Below are 27374 nucleotides of genomic sequence, written 5' to 3'. Positions count from 1 at the left end.
TGGAATATTTATACATTTGTTATAATTGCCCATGTGTAGAATCTAATTATTGGAGAATCATTTTTAATTCACCCCCACTGATTTTCTTATCCATATCAGCATTTGCAAGGTGTACAATTCAGTCTTGCTATACTCCTGTACCACAGATTAGACCATATGGTCCTATGATACTATTTTTATTACATAATTGATGTGTTGAACTCTAGGTGTGAAATATGGTATTATTAACCGAGTCTTGTAATGCACACTGGGTGTGTGTTTTCCCACTCTGCTAGTACACTGAATGGCTTGTTTTTCATAGTAATGGTAACTTTTATTACTTCTTTTTCACTGGTGCCTTGAAATCAAAACTGGGATCATAGCCCCAGTTATACCATGGTACTATACATGAAATAATATCATTCTCAAAAAAATCCCTAGCAATCTTAATGGACAAGAGAGAGGATGTGAGAAAGGACAAGTTGTTATCATCTCCAGGTGGCAGTACTAAAAAGCACAAAAAAGATTAAGCTACTTATCCAAGGTGAGAGAAGGGGCATATGACACAGTCGAAAACTGAACCCAGATGTGTTAAATTCCTTAACTACAGAACCATTTGTCCTCAGTTTTTATTAAGGTATTTCTGCTTGATATTTTGTTGGACTTTGTTTTGTGCAAATAGACAGTTGGACTAGATGACCTCTAGAGGTCCCTTCCATCCCTACTTCTCTATGACTCTCTGACCGTTGGAAAAATTAGCTTAGAATTAACTGTAGATTTATTATTTTATTTACTTTGATTTGAAAATCAGTTTTAAAAAAGAAATAAAAATACTGATGGTTTTAGTTATTCAGATCCCAAAAACTCATTGGAACATTTAACATTTCTATTTCAGCAGTTAGTGCATAACATTACACATGTGTGCACACACAGTGTTTTCAACTGAGTGAATATCTATTTTACATATGTATGCATAAGTCTTGGCTGGGATGGTGCAGGGAGGGGTGGCTCCCACTGCCATGCACACCCTGGGAGGGCATGGGAGGTGTGTAGTCCCTAGGTCTGCCCTGGGCGGGGCTGGCTGCTGCTGCAGACTGGGGCCACGCTGGGCTCTTTCAAGCAGGGGGCTGGGCCAGGTGGCACTCATGGCAGGCAGTGTTAATGCTGGGATGGGGCTACGGGGGGGGGGGTGCTTTAGCCACCCAAGAATTTGCCATACTGCCCCCCTCAGTTCCCCTCCCAGCACTGCCACCGCAGCCCTCCCTGAGCACAGCTCAGCCCAGCTCCCACCGGGAAGAGCCTGGTGCAGCCCTGGCCCCAGCCTACAGCAGCAGCCTGTCCTGTCCTGCGCAGATCCAAGGGCACACGCCCTCCCCTACCCTCCCAGTGTGAGTGCAGCAGCGGGAGCTGCCCCCCAATTTCCCCTTTGACAAGCCACTCGTGGCTCTGTCCCATGCCCCACGCTGCCCTGGCTGGGCAGTGCCTGCTGCAACCCCGCTCCCTCTCTCACCACGGTGGCCTCAGTCTGCCCCACCGCTACGCCTCTTCCCTTCTCCCACCCCTTCCACCACAACAGACTTAACAGCTGGATGCAGCTCTCCAAGCTGCTGAGTTGTGCTCCTTGCTACCTACCAGCTGCGCTGTGGCTGGGTACATGCATGGGGCATTTATTGGCCACATCAGGCAAAAAAAGCCGATTTCCGATTCAGTCAATTTTCTTTATATCGGTGCTGATTTGATATCAGACTGATGTATCGGTGCACCTCTAGCAGCAGTGGATGGGTTATAAGGTCTGCCTACCTCTATTTCAAGCTGGGTGTTTCTAGCCTCTTGTCTAAAAAGATTGCTGACTGCTGCTCTAGCCATAGTCTAGCCAGTTGTTCCCCATTTTATATTTGTGCATTTGATTGTTCCACAAAAGTGCATACTGAGCACTTATGCCTAATGAATTCAATCTTTGTTTTTTATTTCAGACCATGTTTCCAATTTTATTAAGTTAATTTTGAATTCTAATCTTTCTTCTCTCTACAGCATCTGTCACCCCACTTAGCTTGCTGTCATCTGCAGGTTTACTTAGTGTACAGTCTGTTCTGTTCTTCTAGTCATTAATAATGATACTGAAGAATACTGGACTCAGGATAGATCATTTGGATACCCCACTTGATACCTCCTGCTAGTTTGATACTGAGCTGTTAAAAACTGCACTTGAGCATAACCATCTAAACTGTTATTCACCCACTTTACAGGACATCCATCTGGACCATATTTCCGTAACTTACACATCTTTGTTCTATTTTTTCCAATATGGGCACAGTATTTACACTTTTCCAGTCTGCTGGGAATTTACCTGACTGATAGGTTCTCAAGGGTTATACCCAATGGCTATGCAATTACCTTGGCCAGTTCCTTCCAATTACCCAGATGCTCACTTGAATCTCATCTGTCTGTGCCAATTTAGAAGCATTGAGTTTGTCTAAGTTGTCTGAAACCTATTCTTACCTTAATGCAGGGTGATTATCTTCCACTCTGTACTGGGTCCTGGCCATGTAGTGGTTGACATTTTTGTGAAGTCTGAAGTAAAATGGGCATTAAACAGTCCGGCCTTCTTTGCAAAGCTCATTATTAGCTTTCCCTCCCCCTTTAGTAAGATAGCTATATTTTCCTTGGCGTTTCCCTTATTTGTAGCCATAGCATGGTTTTTGTTGCCTGCTAGCTGTATCTTGATTTGTACCTTAGTCCTCCAGATTTTTCTCATCACAATGTTGAACATAGAAACTAGTTTTAAACAAGAAATAGATTTAAAAATGTTTGCTGCTGCTTCTTGCTTTGAGATGCAAGTAATTTTGATTAAGGTTTCCCAAGAGAAAGATTAGATTTTTTTCTCTCATTAGTTTAGATATTGCAGTGTTCAGCAGAATGTGTACTCATCCGATAAATGGGTTGAGAAGTACAGGAATACTTTCCCATTGTGCTATAGACCACTGTAATCATTACTTACAGTGTGTCATTTAACTCTGCCTTGGAGAGCGAGTAGCTCTTGTCTGGAGCAGCTATTCTTAGCTATGTAAGAACATGGCTACAAAAACCAAAAGGCATCATCCATTTTGAAACACAAAGTTTGAACTGTAAAGGACAGATTGGAAAGTACCAAGTTCCAGCATACAGCAGGCTGTGGTTTCTGTATTGTGTAGTCCTTGACTAAAAATAAAATAGTTGTTAAATTCTTTCATCGCTTTAATGCAAAGAATGAAACATCTCCTGATTACCAGTACTAGAATTGTGAGAGGAATACGGTGTGAACCTACTTCCTGTGTTAATATAGTTGGTATTTGCATGAAATGCTCCTGTCTTGAAAATAAACTTTGAGCATATCTGGTAGCCGGGAGAACTCATTTCACCATTGCTGAAGTCAGTGAAAAAATCGTAGGCTAAACCAAGTTTAACCACCTTCCTGAGTCAAAATATTTAATCCAGTTTCTAATGTGATTCTGATATAGAATACCATTCATTTTGCATGCTCAATGAATTCCAGTTTAATCGTGGTTATACTGATTTACCACTAATTCCCTTTTCTGATTAATTTAAAAGCACTTCGTAACTTGCATCACCATTAAATAAGCAATGTGAGTTTGTGTTGGACATTGGATGAAGTAAGTCAGATCTGAGATCATAATCGGTTGTCTTGATTCAGAGTTGCTGATGTGTGGAAATACAGATGTAAGATACAAAAAAGAGGAGTGCCAGCTAGGCAAAAGTGTATGCAACAGCAGAATCAAGTATAAGAACACAGACACCAAGAGTGTTGACAGTGACTTGTAGAAAAGCTAAAAAGAAAATATTAAATGGTTGAGACCAATCCAGGAACATGTTGAATGGCTGGGGCACAGCCAGTGAGATCACATTTAGAGCTTCTGCAAGAAGCCACTCAAAGTACAAAGGAGTATGCTTAAAGTTGGGTCTCTCTGTTCTTACTTAAGGGAGTTTCAAGCTCTGAAAAGGCCTCACATAATAGCTGGCATGAAAAACCTTTGGCATTGAAGCACCCATGGCATTATTACAAAACTATGGGGGCATTTTGAAAAACAAGTGAGCAAAGGTTTGGCATTAGTACAGTACTCTTATTTAAATTATCTCTGCAGTATATGGCATCCTTACAAATCTTTGTTACCATATTCACACTGTCTGTATACATGCCCTGCTATAATGTAATTGGCATTTTTTGTTTATCCTTGATAATAAGTTTATAGGAGAAGTAAAAGGAAGAAGCTTTTCAATTGTTAATCATTACGGACCCTTAATAGATCCTATATGAAGCAAGCAGATAACATCAGTATAAATTAGCTGGCATAACTTAGAATGCTGTACTGAAACTGAGCAGCCTAAGCAGGAGGACAAGTGCAAGTCTTTGGAAGTACAGTAAAAGTGGGTAACTTTTCTGACATCCTCAAGCTATCACAGCAAAACTGCTTCTGGGACTGACAGCACCATGCTGCAGTTGTATGTTGAATAATACACACTTCAGTATAACTGATTTTTCAAAAGCCTTGTACAAGGAACTTTATTATTTATGTTATATCTCACATTAATTAAAATATAAGGTCTCTTACATATTAATGTTTGTATAAGTTCTTGGGAAAAGCCAGCTCTTGTCCTCTTTTTCACATTTATGAGCAATCCCACCTATATAACAATAAACCAGGTGAAATATTTTTTTAATATAGAATAATACTACTGTGATTCTTAAATTCTTGTTTTTAAAGACAATCTTCCGTGACCATTGGAGGTATTTGGATTAGCTGAATTTTTCACTAAGCAGGGAGTAGGTGTTCTGGGGCTGCTGCTTATTATACTAACCTGGTTACGTTCATCCACTGTTACACTTTCCTCTGTCATTCAGGGACAGATCCAAGTTGGACAGGTCCCTCCCCGCCCCACCCCCTTTCATTTTTCTCCTGCCATTAGTGAAGCAGAGCCAGCTGGAGCGGAGCAGGGATATGATGCTTCTGTGAGAGCAGGTGTTGTTGCTAAGATCCAGGTCAGTCCTTTCCTGGCTCTGCAGCCACCACTGAATTAAGGGCTTTTTATCCTTGCTTACGATAAACTGTGGCACCTGAGTCTAGGCAATGCTAGTTTCTCTTGCAGGAGCATCCTGTCTCTGCTCCTTAATCTCCTTTATAAAATCCTAGACCTAGAGTTGGTAACATCCCTTTGTTTTTATTCGCATAGGTCTTTAGGTCAAGGGCTCTCTCTCCTAAAACATGTACATCTTCTAACTTGCGGGAAATCAATCCTTGACTGAGGTTTATGAAAGTTCCCACAATAAAAATGCTTAATATGTAATAAAAATAACTGAATATTGTGCTACTGTCACATGTGGTGTTCCAACCAATCTCATTAAGGAATCAACAAATATTAATTTGGTCTATTGGTTCCAACCAATAGACTTAAATGCAACTACTCCACAAAACCACTGAAATGCTAAGAAACCCTTTCATCTAAGATGCATAAGCAATTTTCAAGCTTTAATACTATAACTTAAAGTGTATGGAAGACTACTCTATATTCTGCACTTAGTACAGACTTGTAAAAAAAATCATTGCTGTTTAGTATTCTGGAAGCTGTCAAACATCCTGAAAGGATGATACATTAAGATAATCTATGAGTAACCTGAAATTGCTCTAGAGGTCATCTGCATAGTTGCCAGTTGCATGTTATATATACATTATTTTAAACTTGTATTTGTTTACAATCTGAATGTCTTAGCATGCTAATCATTAGCAAGAATAGCTAAGAAAGGGGAAAAACATGTTGACTCAATATATTTATTTGGTAATGATACATTTGTCTGATACCAAAAAAATCTACCACAGAGATAAAAACGCATCTAATTCAACCAATCTGAACCTTAGAGGTATATTTATCCCATGAGATTCATTATCTCCTGGGGAATGTCAATTATTGTATTTAGAGCCTGAAATATAAATAATATATTTCCACCAAGCTGTGTGCATCAGGCTGGCATGCTAAGCCAGTCACTCTTCCCATGTGAGCAGCAGGCAGCAATACCTATTCAACTATGCAAAAAATCAGTACATGGAAATTTGGCAATGCTGTTTCTATACTGTTACTCTGAATGGAATTGTTTGAACAACCACCTTGTTTCAGTTGGTTTGCAAAAGCACATTTTGGCACTTTCCGGATTTAAAAGTAAAAAGGAATAACAAAGTCTCTGGTTATCAAAAGCTAGATACACCAGGATTAAGTGGCAACAAATCTTTCGCTTCTCATACAGCTGTTGCTGACTTATCCCACAGCAGTGTATTACCCACAGGGTTCTGAATTTTTGAGTGAAGCTGATGGAGTGTGTCCTGGTCTAGAGTCTTCTACTTCTGACAAGTATATCTCAATGGTGTAAGAAGACCATACTAGGAAAATCCTACTCATTCTTTCTGCACGATTTAATCCTACTTGTTCTTTTTACATGATTTATTTGACTTTACGCAAAGCCAAGGTGTTATTGGAAGTGAGAGTATCAAATGGTTTTTCTATTTCCTAAGATAAGGAAAACTGACAACTTCTGAAATTGAAACTCATGTTCAGTCCATGCCTTTCCTTTAGCTCAGAAAAACCATTGTATCACTTTGGAGATGTACTGCCCCTCTCTAGAGAAGAAACCTGACCCCTTCCCACCCTGGTAGGAAGCAGTGGTCTTCTATAACCATATGTAACTTTTACTCTTTTACTCATGTAGCAGCATTAAAAATGCACCCATCTGAAGAATTAGGAAGGGCTGCCCTGCACAGGGACAGAGTACACAGAGATAGAGTTTGCCCCAGTAGGACACCTTTTGCTCTCAGGGTGAGTGAAGCTGTTTTGGAGGTAGCCCTCTTGGAAGTGGGAGGAGTGATGTAACCCCAGCAGGCTTTGAATGAGAGACATTAGCAAAAGCCTGGGAAGAGTTCTGGTCTGGGATTGGCTGAGAGGCTGAGAGTTTTCCCAGGAGGGAGAACAAAGGAGAGAGAGGGGGTGGGAGACAGGCTGGAGACCAAGGAAAGGATCTCCCCACGGCCATCTCTCCCGAGAGCCCCTGGCAGAGCCCTGCAGAAGTAGCAGCAAGGCTGCACCGAGAGTGCTGCACTGGATCTGTTCTCCCTCCCTTCCCCTCGGAGCCCTGTGGGGCAGGCACAAGAGAGGAGCTGCCTGTAAGGAGACTCTGAGCCTGGGAAGATCCTCCTGCAAGCCCCTGTGTGGTTGGGTAAGCACAGCAGGGGAGGGAGACCCAGGACCAGGGGGAGATTGCTGGAGACTGCCCTGGTTTTTCCCCTGTGAGTGAGAAGGCCCCAGGGAGAGGCAGGCTCAGGTACTGAACGGAGCCCTGGGCTAGAGGGGCAGGGACTGCTCCAGCCACCAGAAGCCCCAGGCCAGGCAGGGCCCAGGGAGGAGCTGCATTTGCTGGGTGCTGTGTGGCTGTGCTTGATCAGGGGAAACTGTTACAACCTGCAGCCCAGACACTGCTCCCTGCTGAGCCAGGGAAGGGGTTTGAGCAGGAATCAGCTGTCTTGCAGGGGAGGAGCCAGCACCTGCTGCACGGAGACCCGTGGAGCTTGTGCAAGGGACACCAGCACTAGGGACCACCCACAGATCCTGTGCTGGGGCACAGACGCAGTCCTGCTCCCTGAGACGCCCAGCCAGAGGCAGTACACACAGAGTCCTCAGTACACGGTGTACAAGTTACAGACTGTGTGAATAAGTTCTTGATAATTTATTAGTTGGAGTATCGATGTATTTACTTATTGGTTCCTTATTTATCATGGATAATTTGTATACTTTCCCCTAGTGTAATGTGTATTAGAAGGGAAGGGGCATCACCAGAGAGGACTATACCTCCGTTGCTCGGGATTGTAGGGGGGCAGTCAGGAAGGCCAAGCCAGAGATGCACCCAGAGAGTGGTGGTGGACGGGTCATTTTCGACCTGGAGGGATGGTGGACGGGTCATTTTCGACCTGGAGGGATGTGGGCAGTGGGGTTCTGCAGGGCTTGGTCCTCGGGCCCGCACTGTTCAACATCTTCATCAGCAACTTGGATGAGGAGGTAAAAAGCACCCTGTTCAAATTTGCAGATGACACCAAGATGTGGGGAGAAGTGGGCACACCAAAAGGAAGGAATGGGCTGCAATCGGACCTAGACAGGTTACAGGGGTGGGCGGATGAGAATAGGATGGGATTCAACACCGACAAGTGCAAAGTGATGCACCTGGGAAGGAACAACCGGCACCATACCTACAGGTTGGGGATCTCCCTTCTTGTCAGTACAGAGGCAGAAGAGGATCTTGGAGTCATCATTGACTCCAAGATGAACATGGGCCGGCAGTGTGGGGAGGCAGTCAGGAAGGCCAACCTTACCTTGTCATGCATCCACAGATGAATCTCAAGCAGGTCTAAGGAGGTGATCCTCCCCCTCTATGTGGCACTGGTCAGGTCAGAGCTGGAGTACTGCTTCCAGTTCTGGGTGCCGCACTTCAAGAGGGATGTGGACAACATGGAGAGGGTCCAGAGGAGGGCCACTCACATGATCGAGGGCAGCAGGGCAGGCCTTATGAGGAGAGGCTACGGGACCTGAACCTGTTCAGCCTCCACAAGAGAAGGCTGAGGGGGATCTAGTGGCCTGTTACAAACTAATCAGGGGGGACCAGCAGGCACTGGGGGAGTCCCTGTTCCTCCGAGCGCTACCAGGAGTGAGCAGGAATAACGGTCACAAGCTGGCACAGGGTAGATTTAGGCTAGATATCAGGAGGCACTACTTCACAGTCAGGGTGGCTAGGATCTGGAACCAACTTCCAAGCGAGTTGGTGCTGGCTCCTACCTTGGGGTTCTTTAAAAAAAGGCTAGATGAACACTTGGCTGGGGTCATTTGACCCAGTACCCTTTCTTGCCATGGCAGGGGGTCAGACTTGATGATCTGCTCAGGTCCCTTCCAACCCTATGAAACTATGTATCCAAGAAGCATTGACCCTTAGGCCAGCATCACCAGGTCATGCGGTGTAATATTTGTTCTGTTGCATTGGTTATATGTTACCTTGTAAATAATTAAATCCTATAAATAGTTTATAATGTCTGCAAGATTTTTTGATTGTAAGGGGAAGCTCTCCACTTGGGGACCCTGCAACAGCTACCCAGGGAGCTGGGCAGGACCACTCTTCATGTGAGGGTGCGGGCAGTGTCGCAACCAGGGTTACACTCATGTCTAGGTTTTACTCTTGCAAACCATCACTATATATACGTAATGCTGAAAAAGGTCTGTTCTTGTCTAATAAAAAGGATTGAACAAGAACCTGTTTTTTCTGGGTAGAAGCTGGTCTGTTGTGAGGAAGGATAAAGCATATTACAGTTGCATTTATTCAGAAGATTGAGAACAAAAAAGTGGCCTCTTCCCAAATCCATAATACATTCAGTTTGTCTCTGGAAAAGCGCAGGCTCAGGGGTGACCTGATGGCCACCTATAAGTTTATCAGGGGTGACCACCAGGATCTGGGGGAACGTCTGTTCACCAGAGCGCCCCAAGGGATGACGAGGTCGAACGCTCACAAACTCCTGCAAGACCGTTTCAGGCTGGACATTAAGGAAGAATTCCTTTACTGTCCGAGCCCCCAAGGTCTAGAACAGTCTGCCAGCGGAGGTGGTTCAAGCACCTACATTGAACACCTTCAAGAGTAAATTGGATGCTTATCTTGCTGGGATCCTATGACCCCAGCTGACTTCCTGCCCTTTGGGCAGGGGGCTGGACTCGATGATCTCCTGAGGTCCCTTCCAGCCCTAATGTCTATGAAATCTATGAAATCTGTAATAAATTTCCCTTAAACAAATTATTTTATTAGAAGTCAAAGAGTGGGTTGAAAATTGTAGCATGTGTGCATATCCTTCAAAATAACTTAAAAGAAATGGATGTTTTTCACAAATTAACCATACCACACTTACTGATCAAGGATCTGGTGGGCTTGCTGTTAAATACTTGCTTGACAGGCTTTTAAGTGCATCTTCAGAATATACAGGCAGCAGTCTTTTGAGAAACAGCTTTTCATTCACAGAAATATTTTATTCAGTGACTACAGGCCTATTATCATGAAAAACCATATCTTCCATTTTCTTTATAAAAATAGGCAGCTCCTCTCTAACTCATTACGCAGAAGCAAAATCCAGTTTTACAGCGGAAGACCCCATTTTGATTTCATTCTATTTAAACATAGTTACCTACCACAAAAAGCTCTATGCTTTATAAAATAGCTAAATGTGGTATTCACTTGTCTTATATGCACCTTTTAAACTTGCAATACAGGAAACTAGGATGTTAAATAGACCTCAGACTGCTTTGCATATGCATAATATCTACATTCTGCCTTCAGCTGTACTTGGGCAGCACCACTGGAGGCACTGGCACCACCAAGGATAGAATTTAATCTTTTAAATCAAGTTATTTTCATGTATTAATTTATCATAGGGTTATAAAACATTTTTCCCCCTTAAGACTAAGGGAGAATAATGAATGAACACTCTAAAGGATAAATAAAGCAATTTCAGGCTGAATTGTATAGGTAAAATCCTTAAAGGTGTTTATCATTGTAACAGGGTAGGTGCCCCCAAGGTGACTGTGGCACCCCTTGGCTGTCACTCTACTTCTGTTCCTCTCTGTCTCTAGGTACAAGGGGTGTGTGAAGTGGGCCCTATTCAGTTCAGATTTGGCCCGAATCAGGGACAATGATTCGATTAATTGATTCAGATCACTGTCCCTGATTCAATTCGGCCAAATCCAAATCTAAAGATTCAGTGCTGATTCGGAGAATAATAAGCCATGGCAGAGAACATCCTTGAATCAAGGGACTGATTGGCACTACTGCCAATTTATGAATATTCATTGCAATGTGAGTAACAACTACTGTTGCTATCCACCTTTTTTTAACTTTCATTGGTAAGTATAGAAAAATTATTGCAATAGAAATTACAATGGTTTTGAGTGTAAAAAAGTCAAAGGAGCATCCAGTCAACTTTTACTATTTTTAACATCATTAAGAGTGAGAATGTGTGGGTGCCAGGTCGGGTAGTATCTTTTATCTCTAAAAACATAAGTCTGAAGTCCTTCTTAGCCTCATGATTCAGCAAGTTTCAGAAGTATACGAGTAATCCAATTCAGAATGTATTTCCCACTCAGTATGAATGACCTAATATCCATAATCTGCAGCACAGGCTTTTTGAAATATGTATATGTGCAGCTAGAAAAGGGTGAATGCAGGAGTGTGTGGAAGAGGGCAATGTTGATAATTTTTTACTAGTTTTCAGCTAGTTTACACAATTGGTTTATAGGAATAGGACCATCTCATTACCTTTGAATAGTCAGAAAAAAAAGTGCCCTTGGTGAAAGAAATGATAAAATGACACATCAGACATAACAGACCCACCAAAAGCAATTATTTGGATTTTGCTAAAGGTTAATAAGTTTTCAGGAAATGTACTGGCTCTTTTGACAAGCCAGATAAACGGGCGCCATGTCAATTTATGAGAGCATTTCTGGAACAGGGAAAGTGCTGACACTATTTCAACAGAAATGTTTCTAATTGAAATTTGCGTTGTGATTTTTGTGACCCTTTTAGTGCTATTTGATGGCATTATTGCAGCTGTTTCAGTCGCATGTTTTTAAACAGTGCATTCACTGGTTTTTTTTGGCGGGGAATTGAGTTCAGGGGTCATTTTCTTTCTTTTTTCCCTTCAATTTGTAGAAAGTAAATGTCTGAAATTGCAGCTACATTTTCAGAGATGATGATTTCTTCAGTGGATTTACCTCATTATGTTCCACCTAATAATTTGGGCTTGATTTTTAGCTAGGAACTCATTGGTCATTAGTAAGAAACTAAAATATTATGTGCATGAAATGTAAAGTCAAATGCATACTGTGATTAAGCTGATCACAGCTTATAACATACTGTGATTAAAGCTGATATCATTGATTTATTACTGCCAAAGCAGTGAAAGCCTTTAATTCTTGTGAAGCATTGTTTATATTTTTTAACCATTTAATTTAGCATTCAAATTTAACGTATGAAAATATGAGATGAAACTTGCTAGCTTTTAATAATGAGGGCTTTAGTTTTAAAATGTATAATGGTAACCATGTAGGCTTTAATGTCTGGTAACTAAATTCCAATTAATGGGTGGCTGTTAACTCAAGATTGATATTTGGCAACCAAGCAGTAACACAGAATTCCTGTGGTATTTTACTGCTTGTTCACTTCTGATTTTTTTCAAGGCCACAAGGCTTTTATAGCTTCTTTTTAGGAAGTTCTTAATTCTGTGTACTGTACTGTATGGTAAGCCAACACAAGGACCTACCTAACCCAAATGGTCCATCAGATGTATATCAGTTTTGATAGCCAACAGAATGAATGAATGTGGCAAACATCATATCCAGCTCCTCCAGCCTGACTTACCAAATATTTACAACTAGGTCAATGTGGGAACAGTCTTCAGCATGAGTTTGGAAGGGGCTCATGCCTTTGGAGCTGTCGTGAGGCACCTTAGACTGGTGTTCCCAGTTGCCTCCACTGTATGGTTGAGTAAAAGCAAAACTTTTAGATAAGCTGAGGTCATTTAAGCTCCTATGTCCACTAAAAGTCAATGGCTGAATGTGGGCAGCCGTGGCATGGAAGCCCGGCTGGGCAGCCGTGGCATGAAAAAGTGGCAGACAGCCATGTCCTAGTCACCAAGACACAAGGCGGGCAAAATACAGCCTGCAGGCCAGATCCAGCCCACCAAGCAGTTTCATCTGGCCTGCAGTGCCCCCCAACAAATTTCATCCTGCCCAGCCCTCCCACCCATAATGGTGGGAGCAAGGCACCCACAAGTACACCCCCTCCAACACCCTGCTGTGCCTGGCTCCCAGCCTCGTGGGCGGAAGGCCTGGTCAACAGACAGCTTCCGGGAGGAGCTGCTGCTGCTGCCACTGCTGCAGCCCCAGGGATCTGCTCTGCTTCTCCAGTCTCCTGCTGGCTCCAAGCAACAGGTAGGGAAGTGGCAGGGGCAGGGCTGCAGCTGGGCAGGAACATGGGGTGTGGGGATGGTGGCAGCGCAGAGCCCACATACAGGGGGCAGTGGCAGTGAGGAGCTTGGGTGGGTAGCTTGTGGGTGTAAGGGAAGATGGGGGGGTGTTTGGACCCCCCCATACTCTCCTATGGTACAGCAGCAGCAGGCAGGATGCTCAGGGTGCAGGTGCCTGGAGGGGTACAGCTCTGGCCAGTGATGCACATCATAGCAAGGAGTGCAGCCTCCACTAGGCTGTCTGTATCGCTGGCACTCTGCCATTCACGTGCAGCTCCTGTACCCTCTGGGGGTACATGAGATATATTTCATACATTGTCTAACACAGGTCGAAGGGCCTAAAAAAATTAATTTCCCATTGAAAGGGGGTACGTGAAGTCTCACTCTGAGACCAGGGGTACATTGACTGAAAAAGGTTCAGAACCGCTGACCTAGAGCTTGTTTGCTGCAGACCTGAGCTGGTTTATTTCAGCCCTCCCCTCCCCCTGGAAAACATTGCTAATCCCTGACTAACAGTAATATTTCCAGAAGAATATATGTGCTAAAATTCTGTTGTGCTCTCCCAGTATAGGCAGATGTAACAGTTGTATTGACACCAAAGGATACTGGTACAAGCTGCTACAATGCAACTGTTACATATGCACCATTCTGTATCAATACAAGTGAAGCAAAGCGGCTCCAACTTAAACCCTGCTTCATTCAGGATCAAAGTTAAGTGGTATGGTTCATTTTTATCACTATATGATCAGGCAGGTGTAACAGACAGTTGCAAGTGTACCAGCTTCTGCTGGCTCCTGAACAGCAGTTCCTTTTCCTCTTCCCCTTCAAAGTTGCTAAAATGTAAAATTGTCCATATGCTCTGTCCTTTCATGCTTTTTGTACAGAGACTCTCACTGTTTGATCATGCATGTTGTCCTTGCTTTCTAACACCCAAATTTCAAAAAATTTCCATAAACTTCATACAGAAAAGAAAGAGCTTATTTAAAAAAGTAAAACCTTAAATAAATAAATAAAATATTATTGTTGGTAAACTTGGTGCAGTTGGATGGTTATGACCTTGTGAACAATGCTGACAATTCTGTAACATACACGTGTGGTTCTCAAAATGTTTATTATGTCAATATGGCTCTGATCATATGTGGAAGATCGCACTATCAATACTTTAACTTTATTTGGCATTTGGTGCTTGACAATTTTGTCTTTTCTGCATTTAGTTTATTCATCAAACCTTTAATTTTTTTATCTATATGTTGGTAAAATATACATAATTGCTTCAGACTAAATGCCTCTGTGGAACTGTCTAGCTGCATTTTATTCTACAAAAAATACATTGTTTTTATAAATTCAGGTCAGCCTCTGAAAAGGTATATTCCTGAAAGAGTGTATATATTGGAATAAACCAAGCCTCTAATGCTGAGTTTATGGTAGGCATAAAAGCAAAAGATACAAAATAGCTGTCATTTTATATTGTACTTATTATAAGCTTAATGTTTCAGCATAATTACTGTGCAGAACAGAACTCTACCTCTTTTACTAGGACTTTTTGACATTTTAAATTATACACTGTTGCTGAATTTTTAAAAAGAGAACAGCACAGTAGGAAACATCTAGCTTGAATGAACATACTAATTTATAAACCACACTGCAATAAATGGGTTTGATGATTCTTGTTTGTGACGTTTTGCTGGAGTTCAGACTTTCTTATAGCCTGAAAAAATTAGTTGAGGCATGTTTCCACAGTTTTAAATAAATAAATAAATAAAGATTGTCTTCTGCCCTAAAGAACGTTTTGCAATTAAGTTGACAGCTTCTGGCTTGTACACTGGCATCGCAACACTGCATGAAACACTAAACAGTGCCTGTGTCATGTACTGAAATCTCTAATTATTAACTACAAGTGTGCACCCAGAGAATTTTTCACTAAAAACATTTATTGTGGTTGCACATTTGAGTTATTTGGGAAAGAATCTTATTTATAATGCTTTACAAAGGAGTGCTCAACCTCTGCCCAGCCTGCAGGGGTACAGAAATTTGGGGGGGCGGGGCTGGGAATGGTAGCAACTAATGCCTCCACTGCCAAATTTTCAAGCCTTGTAGGCCAGATGACATGGTCCTATGTGCTGGATCCCATCAGCATGCAGGGAGTCATACTGGGGCAGTGCAGCCTGATTTGGTACACATGGGGCTGGGCCCCATCTGCCATGCACAAGTTTGGGGCTAAGGTGGGGGCTGTGGCTGCAATATAGTAGTGTAGCTAGGGGCTGATCCGGTGCACACTGGATCAAACCCCAGCTCTCTGCATGCCAGATTTAGCCCCTGGACCCACCCTACATTCAGTTCATGGATCCAAAAGGTAGGGCACCACTTCTTTACACTACATTTCTTCACCAACTGCTAGCTGTCTTCAGGTTTAAAGCTAAAAGATGCTTTTGGTTGTAACACATGATCAAATATAGCATACCTTTCATTGACTCAAGCTCTTTTCATTTGTCCTCCAAACTTCTCTTTTTCCTTCCACTTTGCCCAGTTTTTCCTTTTACGGTTTGGCCTTTCTTGTTTTTCCTGTTAATCTTCAGTCATATTCTATGTGCAATTTGTATCCAGTTTCTGCCAAAAACCTTGAAATGTTCAGTAGACATTGGTTCTGTCTAAAAATGTGGCCATCTGTAGCAGCCTTTCAACTCTTTTCACCTAAGTCATACAACTGATTCAAGTGATTTAAAGTTGTTTGCTTCAGAATTTTTCCACAGAATCCCAGAACAAGGTGGGGGTTAAAAAATAATGAAATAGCCCGCTTATTTTTTTAACTTACTTGTTGAACTTAGAGAGGCTTCAGAAGGGCATTCAAGTGTATGATTTAAACAAACTTAATCAGTTTTAGTCATTTTACTAGTGATGAGGAGAGGAAAACAGCATGTTACCTTGAGAGGGCATATTATAATTACAAATTTCATTGGAGGATATTGTGGAATGCCATGTTTTTGACACAAATGTCTTCCAAATTTGGTATTATTCCTTGATCAAGTCTCTGTATAATTTGCATTTTCATGTTGTCATGTGATTTCACTCTTGAAATTGCAGCACATAGCTGACCATGTCCAAACACAGGTTGTGGTAGGTAAACACCTACTCCATCAAGGCTTTGACCTTGGTGTCACAGAGTGCCCTCCAGGAAAAGGTTCTTTCCCAGGACCACTAGGACCTTTTCTGGTCTCTGAGAGCAACCCCATCCCTAGCCCAGATTCCTTCCAACTCTGAGAATCTTGGCCTTTTGGTCCCTCACTTTTCTTGGTTTTCTCTGGCTCTGACTCAAGGATGAAGCATTCACTTCCACTCCTAAAAGAGGGGCTTCACCTTCTGTTGAGGGGACTGAACTCAACCCAAAGTTTCAAGCAACACTGGAGCCAATCTCTTTATTAAAGACATTTATTGGGGAAGGCCACACAGCCAGAGGTTCTCTGCCCCATCAATTAAGCAGTCCCTCTGTCCCCAATCCAGCTGTATAGCCCTGAGCACCCTCAGTGAAGCACAACTGTTCCCCAGGGGTCTTTCCTGCTCCCCAGGGGTCCTCCACCTGACTCAGCCCCCCTCCCCCCCCCCGAGGTGGTGAAGTTTCAGTATTTTTAAATGTCTCCACAATGGCCATGTCTTAAGATACTTCTGAATCATAGATGTGTATAAACTGTAAGGAACAACAGGCACAGCCTCCTAAGCTACGACTTTCTCTCCGAATGGAATTTCAGTGTTCGTTACGTCACGCAGGAATCAGTCTAGGCACACACAAAGTTTGTTCTAAGCAGGTGACAATCAGGCAGAGATTTAATTCATTGTAATCTTACAGTGGACTGAAGCCCACTACTACCTCTCAGCTAGTTTAGGAGTTCATGTGTGATGTGCCTGCATGCACCATATTGCATACTGCTTTTTTGTGGCTGCTTTTTTTTATTCATTTCTTGCATTTTTTCAAATTTTCCCATGAGTTTTGACATTTGTACAAGTCTACACTCTATAAGTTTTAACATATGTGGGGGTATAGCAAGTGCAAACATCTTAACATTTTCTTAGTCCTACTCCTTAGCACATTTGAATATACATCAGTGATTCTCAACAAGAGTGTTGGGGTACCCTGGGATGCCACCAGATCCTTTGAAGGGTGCTGTGAGGTATGAGGAGCTAAGCAGATATTTGCAGACTCAGGCTTGTCCCTGCCTGAACAACCCCCACCCCTGCTCCTCATCCCTTCTGTAAAGAGGTAAACGCTGTAGTATATAAATATTTCCGTTTTTAAATTGGGTGTCACTTAATTCACAGAAGTTACAGAAGGTTGACTTGAGTCCAGTGAAGTATGCCTCAAGTCCAAAAAGGTTGAGAACCACTGATACACATGAAAGAATTATTTTTGTTCTACTCAGGGAATAGCCTGACCTTTTAAAAGTTTAGCGATATTGCTTGCCACTTCACTGTGGTTTTTTACTGTTTCAGAAAAAAACTTCCTCAAATGTAACCAAGTCAAATATGCTTAGAAAAGCAGTGGCTTTCATAGTTTCTAGGGTCGGAAGGGACCTGAGTAGATCATCTAGTCCGACCCCCTGCCATGGCAGGAAATAATACTAGGGTCAAATGACCCCAGCAAGATGTTCATCCAACCTCCTCTTAAAAACCCCCAGGATAGGGGCCAGCACCACTTCTCTTGGAAGTTGGTTCCAGATCCTAGATGCCTTGACTGTGAAGTAGCGCTTCCTGATATCTAGCCTAAACCTGCCTTCCGCCAGCTTGTGACCGTTATTCCTGGTCACTCTTGGCAGTGCTCAGGGGAATAGTGACTCCCCCCATGCCTGCTGATCCCCCCTGACTAGTTTATAACATGCCACTAGATCCCCCCTCAGCCTTCTCTTTTGGAGGCTGAACAGCCTTCATACAAGGCTTTGTTATGGGTAAGGGGCTAGAGGAAAGAAAAATAAATGTATGCTTCACATGATAAGCAAAATCTGAGAAAGTTTAACTATGTAAATTAGTTTTCAAAGTTACTCCATCTGGTGCAGAGATATAACTAATTGAGATAGTTGTGTGTGCTTTTACAATGGTGAGAGAGCGTAAAGTAAACAACAAAGTAATAACTACTACCTTCTACTATACTGTCATCAGGGATTCAGATAAGAAGAGAAATGTGAGCAATAATAATTGGTAAGTCTTAAGTACACAGTGCAAATCCAGTAATACAACAATGATTTATGTTTTGAAAGAACACTGGAATTATCATAGCCATCCCTTTGTAACTCTCTTTTGCCTGTCAGCTCCATTTTAATCATTTATATATTTGTAAAATTGTAATTACTTTAAGAAAAAAATCTATTATCAAAGAAGAATTAAAATGCTATTAGTGTGACTTCTCTGACAGGCAACCTTATAATGTAGAGATATACTACATGCAAAAAACATTTTGAATCGTATAAAAATGCATTTTTTTTAAACCAAGAACAAAAGAAAAAAAAAGATTGGGAAAAAAAATCAGGATAACAATGCAAGTTTGAATGTGCTGGAATTGTGTGAAATCTATCAGTCATGACGAATGTGCTCAAACCAAATAATAATTATAGCCCTGGTCCTGAATTCAGCAATAAGAGGCAAAAAGTGGAACTGAGAGACTGAAGCAATGAACTGAAGCTATGGACTATCCATTGCCATTGACTCAGTGACTCCTAGATGTCCTCTTTCTACCATCGCCTTTACCTGCCATTGTGTATTTCAAAAAGGATGGAAGCTGCAGAAAATTCAGGCTGACACAAGCAGACTTTCTGGAAGAGATTTTCTGGAAGGCTACATTGAGGCCATACCAAAGGCAAGGAAATACTGTTCTTCCTCTTCTTGCTAAAACATGTTCAAAGAATCCCGGGGTTCTTGACTGATGAACTCCTGACGCTTAAAGTCCACAAAATAGTCCAGCACTATTTGCTGTGGAAAACTGTGTGTTTTTTTAGAATAGTCAGAACTGAGCACAGCACTGAGCCTCCATACTTCTAATTAGAAGTTGGAAATGTATTATTGCCTCCCTTATAAGCTTAAAGGCCACATCTTTCAGATCACTTCTAAGAATTAGACTGCCTCTATAATTAGGGGATAGACTCACTTTTTAGGCAGTCTTCTTGGTTGGATCTCTGTCTTGAAGATAGGTCATTTTTAGAACAACAGTTCTTAAAGCTGAAATAAACACAGTGCATTTATCTGTAAAGCCGAGTATCCAGTGCAGTAGAGACAGGATATCCTGTTTCTATGATGTTAATCAATATTAAGTAAAGATATTTATCTTTAATTCGTTACTAGAAATATTGACCTGTAAATACTTCATCAAATTATTTGGAGAATAGCTTTTATTTTTATCTATTATAAATAGCACTGATGATGATTATTTAAATTAAAAGTTTTAAATCAAGTGTGTTATATTTATGATCTGATCAGTGAGATCTCTTTACAGTGTGTTATAAATCCTCAGATTTTAAAAATGAAAGGAATACCTTCATTTAATTCAGTTAGACCTACTTTGATTGTGGTGCTATTAAGCCACTCTACACCAGTATCAAGATAGAAGTAAAGAAAACAAAGGACTTTTTCTTAAAACATGACCTTAGATCATCATCTAGAAGTGCCATATTCTAGTAAAATAATTATTTTGCCTAAAATGAGATTAAAGTAATACTGGAATTCTCCCCTCCAACCACATCTCAATAAGTGACAACATTTGGTTGAGTTAATGGGCCACGTGGAAAAAGAATAAAGCTTGAGATCCATACACAATTATGTGTTTTTAAATAATTACCACAGGCTTCACTTTTCAGGTGTTATTCCATAATATTTTTAAGCAAAAGCATCACAGATCATCACTTGCGCACTACATATAATTTCTTAAAATTCTGTCCTTTAACTTTATTTTTCTTGAATTAAGAAAAGTCATTTTTTTTACTTTATCCTGCTGCTTAAAGCTGTCCAAAACTTTTCATAAGCTGTTTAACTGTAAGTTTCACATTTATTCAACTCCCATACTGCTTATTCAGCTTTTTTAAAGCAGCTTTTTTATTCTCTTCCTACTCTGTAAGGACTCTGTAAAGCAAATTTAACTGTAGAACTAATCTGTCTTTTCTCAATCCCTTTTCCTCATTCCATGGTATCATTTTTGCTTGACCAATTTTCTCCATTATCTTTTCTGTTCACTATGACTATACCCTTGTATACTAAGAACCCTATGGTTAGATGAAATCTCTTCTAAAGTCAGTATTCTTTTTGTTTCTCTGTTATCCATTACCTCACTTTCTTTTCTTTCTCTTTTTTTTTTTTTGATCTAAAAAAATTCACCTTCCAAACTGGTTATACTTCAATAAAGTTCAAAGCTGCTGGGAAACAATATTTCCTCTAGAGTTTTTTTAATGAAAATGTTGCCCTTTTGCCAGTCCTGTTTTTCCAAGCCTTTTTGTTAAATTTACTTTATGTAATCCTTTTTCAAAATTATAAAGAATTCAAATGAAAAAATCCTTTGGCCCCTTTATATTCTTTCACAGTTGGGCTCCTTAAATTTAGATGAGTTTGTGATAGCTGAGTTCCTGACATTTTGGGAGTCTTTTACATCTCATGTCTTATGCTCTCTGGAACTTAAATGATGTTTAGTCTTGGCCAAATTTTTGACATTGAACTTGTCTCATTTCCTGAAATTTTGTCCCCAGAAGTTGTTGCAAGCGTGGGGAACTCAATAAATCTGTCAATGGGAAGATGTCTGTACAACCTTTAGGAATCTGCAAATGCATTTGGGGGGGTTTATTATCATCCTAATCTATACTTTAATTTTGAGAAGATTACTTATGTTAAAAAGATACCTCCATGCAGTTGGACACTTAAAAAAAGGCAAATGTGAGTATTAGCCCTTCTTCCAATCACCTGTTTCTATATGGAAGTGTTAATGTCATAAAGTAAATAAGCAGGTCACCCAAATTTTAGCAGAAAGTCTTAATGCTTCATTGTAATGAGCCAGATTGGACTTGGCAATGAAGAATGAAGGGCAACCTGCATAGTTCTGCAGTGTAATCAACAATAAACCACTGAAATAAGTCTCTTAGCCAAATTATAGTATATGTAAATGTTTATAAGCAATTTTCATTATACTATATAGAAACAAGTGATATGGAATATGAATGAAATCCAAAGGAAGCTCACAGAGGAATGAATTACAGTAATCTAGCACAGGAGTAATATTTGGAATCCTATGACTAGCTAGGTCTATAAAAAGACTGATGAATGCTAGAGTGACACCTGTGTTTTGCAACAGTCCCATCTGCACCACCTTCTTGCCCTGTATACAGGAGCAACAAATTCCACTTCTGGGTTCCATTATGGTTTTTCTGAACCTATGGATTTTTATTCAAAACCTCTGGGTTTATTTTGTGACTCATGTTTGTAAGCCTAACTGTGCTAACATTGTGTGGCATTCTGTGACACCCGTGAAAGGATCTTAAGGCATCCCAGTGTGAATGGACTTGTATTCATTTGTTCTAATGTCTTTCCATCTCTCCAAATTGTGCATGCTTTGTCATACAGCAGTTCATGGCCTTCTTTTATCCCATGTCAGTAAATGATATTTGCTATTCTTAACATTTAAAGAAGTGAATATAAAAATATTTCTCAGTTAGTAAAGTAGATTCAGAAATTCAGTGGTGTGGGAAATATAAAAAAATTACAAAGGTATGTTAGAAAGCAAATTGTGGAAGTGACCATTACTGGTGAGTAATAAATACACAGGGGCCAGAAGCTTCACTATTCTATCTATCAGGTTGTTTCTCCATTGACTACATGATATGCAAAGACCAGAGGAGGTTCTTGTGATTAATTTCAATTGTGATGATCAATGTGCGAAGAAAGCAGTTATAGAGAAGATCCCGGAAAATAATATATTAAGAGCCATAATATGGGATGAGAAAAATGTCTGTACTGCAGATTTTAATACATTTCACTGTTCTCATTAATGTATTTGCATAATTTAAAATAATTACTCTATAAAGTGAAGTAGCAAGCTAGTTACCCTTGGATTGCTGTAATATGTAAACCTCTTCTGGTTTGAGAGCCCTTTAGATTTGGCAAAGTAGTTTTCAACAGGTGGAATTATTTGAAAACTAAGTAAGTGGACTTCACGAGCAGAATATCTGCAAATTATCACAGATTAGTATTCTAGGCAAAATTGTTGATAATTGTTAAACTTCCATTTTTAAAACAATGAAGTTATAAGTGGTGTAATGTAGCTGCTCATTAACATTTCTTGTAAACAAACTTTTGCATGGTGGTTTAGAAAGTGTGCATCTGTGTATAAGCAGACAGGCAAATGAACTGTGAAAATGTAATTGAATTATATTAGCATAACTTGAGTTAAAGTTTAGGAAATACCAAACACTTTGATTAGCATGCACATTTGTATTTTAAAATTTAATGCTATGACATGACACTTTAGTGTTTACCAAAATCACAATTTGGTGCAATGTTAGAATATATGACACTGCCACCCCACTTTCCCTCCTTCTACTGTCCTCCTATCAAAATAAATGCATCCTGTTTGGCACTGTATATTTAACTGTTTCAATCATTACCGTGGTAATGCTTATTTAATGTGATATCTCAAGGTGGTTGTTGACATTAGGGACCTAACTTGGCACTTCCAGACATTAAAGAATGAACTTCTCTGACCTAAGCTTTAAAAAAAAAGCCAGCTCCCACCCCCAAGCTTACTCCTCCCACCATAAAACAACCAAGCTTACCCCTCCCACCATCACCACCACTGCTACCAAGGCTGTAACAAGCACATTCATCCACTCTAGCTTTTTAATGGTGGTTGGGGCTGGTCTGCATATAAAGAATGATGAATGTACTATGCCAAAAATGCTGACACCACCCCTTTTATTTCAGGTTGTAGTTGCGCATGTATTTAGATTCGCAAGTCACAGGTTCAGTTCTGGCTGTCAGCAGCATCTTATTCCACTTCCATATCAGCCTTTTACCCTTGTATTGTTCTGTACACTGCATTGAAAGATGATCATTCCAGTCTTTTATGTGAAGTTGAAGTTTTTCCACTCCTTACATTTTTATTGCTGACACAGTTTCTAGAAAATTTGTAAATTATACATTGGATTAAATTCAAGGAATTTAATTAAATCATTGCTGTTGGAACCATCTGCCTCTAATCTGAATCACACATCTTTGTCAGTGTAGCTATAATGTGTGTTATTCATTGTTACCTACTTTAAAGCTTAACTAAGTGGGTTAAAAGCCTGATGTGAAATCAAATGGTGATATATCTGTTTATTATGCCAAGCCAAGTAAATACGGTCTGAGCTTCCTCCCTTGCTGCCACAATTAAGTTAATTACTTTAAAAATACTTGTGAGTCAGGGAGCTTTATGAAATTGGGTAAGAAATTAATTCCATCACGTTTAAATTTGGAAAAATGGCATTGGGTTCCCAAGTTGTGAAATTTATATTCTTCTCTCATATGGAGAACTATACTGTCAATGGGTAAGCTGTCTCATGGGAATGAAATGTGAATTTTGCTGACATGCTGTGGTCTCTCTACAGAAAACACATGTTGACAGTTTGACGGAGTGGCCAATTGATTGATTTTTTGTTATGTGTTTGTTTTTAATACTAGATGCTGAAGAATACCAGCCTCCAATATGGAAATCATACTGTGAGTATATCTGAAATCTAAATGAATCTCAGTATTTTAACAACAAATTTATTATGAAATATTTTCACTCTCTAAATTAAAACGAAGTATTTAAGTACCTTGGGTATCTGTGAAAGTCACTTCATTAGGATGTGGTGAAAACAAACAAACAAACAAAAACCCTGTTTTCTGTTTAACCACAGTACTGTAGGGGTGATAGCAATAACAGCATCCTTACTGAGACATAGACACATATAAGCTGCTTCTGCATGCAACTGGGCTGTTTACACTTGGGTCCTTGTTTTTCCTCTGAAACTTCTAAAAAAGATTCCCATTCATAGGAGTATGTTCTTCTTTATGAACATTGAATGAGTGCACCAATTTTTACATCACCGAACATGATAATAGCTTTTGATTCTTATCAGTGTAGGCTAGATTAGAAATAGAAGGCTCGGTATACCATTATCAATCCTAGAAACCAGTGATGCTCATACTTTTGGCCCTGGGGACCAGATGAGTGGCACAGGACTGGCCCACAAGGTTGAGATTATATCCCACGCACCAGGATCAGGCCCCACAGTGCCTCTTCTCGGCCCTGCATGCCAAGATTGAGCCCCCATTTCCTGTGCTGCCTCCCATCTGCCAGGATTGGGCCCTGTGCAGCCCCACATGCCAGGATTGGACCCTATGCTCTCTGGCTTATAGAGCTCCCCATAGGTCTGGACATTTGGCAGCAGGGGAGCAGCCAATGCTCTCCCTCCCACTGTCAAATTTTCAGACTTGTGAGGAGTCCCGGATGACATGGCTCAGGGGATAGCTCTAGCCCATGGGCTGGGGGTTGAGCACCCCTAATCTAAACCATCCAGTGCCCCCTATAAAATATATATTTACATGATTGTCTTTGTTATAATTGTACTGTATTGTGAGGTGGCACTGATCAAAGACAGAAATAGTTGATTTGTAAATGTTTATTTATAATATTGATTTTTTAACATTTTAAAACCATGTGTAAATTTTCAGAGGGGGTGGTAGCCCTGTTGCTGTGCTCTTTCCAGAACTAAAACTATTCTAAATAAAAAGTTATCCCTTTTATGATGGCAGCTTCAAACTAATCATGACACCATTTGCAAAGTATTACCCTACAGAAACATGAAGTAGTGAGTTGTTAACCATGTGCATAAGCACTCGACTAGTCTCATTGTTTTTAGTGACATCAAAGGCATCTCTTTGGCATCTAAGCTCCGTACATGAGCAAACATGGGAATATAATAGAACCCACAAATGCATTGTTTTTGTGACATATTTATTTCTGTATAGTATTATAGGGTTACAAAGATTACAGGTATGAGTACTTTTCCTTAGACTTACGATTTTCACTGTAGCATTTTTTCTGCTGTTCCTAGAAAATATTACTTACAAATAGCTACAAAGAAAGTGACAATGTAAATCTTCAGTAGGATTATATTTATTTCAGTAGCACTACTCATACTCAGAGTTAGGCACAGACTTAAGTAGCTGGCTGAGCCAAAGCCTGCTTTACCACCCCCACCAGGAGTTTCTGAATTTTGTTCTTTTCAGAGGCAGTGCTTCCTTTAAAAAAGATATGTGATTATTAAAAAGATTATTAAAAATTAATAATACTAATGACAGATTATCTGAGAGTATTGTTAAAGGAGTACTTTAAATAAGAGGGTATATGGGAAGTCTTGGGCCCATCAAAGTCAACTGCAAAACTCCCACTGAGTTTTTTGGTGTCAGGGTTCTGAGGTGTGACACAGCCACTTTATGGAAGACTCTGGGAATTAGCATGATACTTTTAAAAAATCCTTCCAGAATTGCATCACTTGTGATGCAGTTGTCAGATTAGCACAATGCAGCTAAGAATGTTTCCTTTGCTTCTTTCTCCTGAAAGCATACATACCACCCTAGGAAACTTTTAAGCAAACAGACCTAATGTACACAGTCTGAATAAATAGGTTATTATTCAAATATATTCAAGATGCCAGTTCTGTGGTGGTTGACAAAATCATCTGCTCAGCAGCTCAGCTCCATGCATAAATGACCTTGGAAAATGTTGCACAGTTCCAACATTCAGTGTATTTAAACACATTTGATAGTAGTCTAAAATTACAGGGATTATTACTGAGAACAGTTTCCACAAACATATGTTTTTCATTGCAGTGTTAGTTTCTTTGAAGCTGCTGCTTTATTCCTTCAGACACTGACAATTTTGAGTTAATCACTGGGAAGATTACAGACAGTAGTGGTATTAATCTGCATTATGATCTACCACTGTGTCACATTAGAGTCTTTAAGATTAGTGTTCATGTGTATTCAGTATCTATTAAACATCATTATTAAGGTATTTTATTAAATGTCCCCATTTTTTCAGTTTGTCAGAGTATCATCAAAATATATATGTTTTTGGGGGGGGGTTTCCCTTAAAATATTTTAACTATTGCATAAGTGGACTGGTACTTTATTGCCATGTTATGAGTGTTATAAAACAACAATCCTACCAGTTTCTCCACATAGGCAGCTCACTGTGTCCTCATAGAGCCTCATTGAAACCACCAGTGTTGCAACAGGGTGCAAGGATCAGGACCACCATGCATTGTCTTTAAGGAGCTGGAACATGTGAAGTAGCATTTCTCAAAGCTTGTTTTCTTATGCTTAGACACGCAGCTATGCAGAAAGGCTGTTGCAGAAAAAGGCCTAGTTCCAGCATGAAAAGTCTTCAGCCAGTAATGAAATGTTAAAGGATTCTACTGTCAGAAGGATAGTACCAGCTAGCTGCTTTTCAGACTTGTTCTATGCTTCAGTGTTCAGGAAGATTATTTTGATAATACAGACACCTATATAACAAGATGATGAGGGCATATCCTTATACCAGCACATCTCTATGGTTAACTTTTAACAAACATTTTTTCCATCTACCTCTGAACAGCTGGAAAAGTTAGAGCAATGTGCAAAAATATACAGGTCCAGGTTCAGTAAGTACCTAAGGTCCCTTTTCAGTGGGTGCATCTGCACATGCACTTTAATACACAGTAGCCTATTTTACTGCCCATTAAAGTATCACTTCAAAAACTGTGCTAACATGCTAATGCACAGTAAAAATAGGCTACTGCCCATTAAGTGTCACTACAAAAGCACGCACTCTCACTACTGTGCATTAGGGCAGGCTAATGCACATTTATTTAGTACCGCACAGTAGAGGTACTAAATTTAATGTGCAGTAGCAAAAGCATATTAATTAATGTGTATACATCCCTAGTGTTCCTTAAACACATGCATGTAGTCCCACAAAATTTAATGGGACTACTATTCTTAAAGTTAAGCAGGTGCCTGAACACCTGGCTGAATTCAAGCAAAAGGGTGCAAGTGAAAGCTTTTTTATAAAACTTTTCCAGAAAGGGGACGGTTGTTTTTAGGGCAGTACATAAAAATGAAGATATGGAATCACACTCTCCATCAGAGCATATGTGAGTACTAGATGATGTTTAGATGTATGCTTGTAGAGGGTGGAGCAGATCCAGGATTTTGAACATGGAGCAGGTTTGGCTATAGAGAGCAGCAGCAGGGGGTGGGTTACATTCCCTCATGCCCGCTCCTGGGCTG

The 27374-nt window shown here is 40.4% G+C and overlaps 1 protein-coding gene across 1 annotated transcript in view; it reads left to right on the top strand.

The window, feature by feature from the left end:
- The window catches only part of CHN2 (chimerin 2), a 230455-nt gene that overhangs the window by 73221 nt on the left and 129860 nt on the right, over window positions 1-27374 (top strand). The window contains exon 2 of the mRNA XM_090046649.1: window positions 23736-23774. Within this exon, the coding sequence (XP_089902775.1) occupies window positions 23736-23774 (39 nt within the window). The remainder of the gene's footprint in view (window positions 1-23735; window positions 23775-27374) is intronic.

The sequence above is a fragment of the Crocodylus siamensis genome, chromosome 5, assembly GCF_052110815.1.
Source record: "Crocodylus siamensis isolate JL-2025a chromosome 5, ASM5211081v1, whole genome shotgun sequence".
NCBI lineage: Eukaryota > Metazoa > Chordata > Crocodylia > Crocodylidae > Crocodylus > Crocodylus siamensis.
The sequence above is the reverse complement of the archived record's forward strand: the minus strand, read 5'-3'. Positions and strand labels throughout refer to the sequence as shown.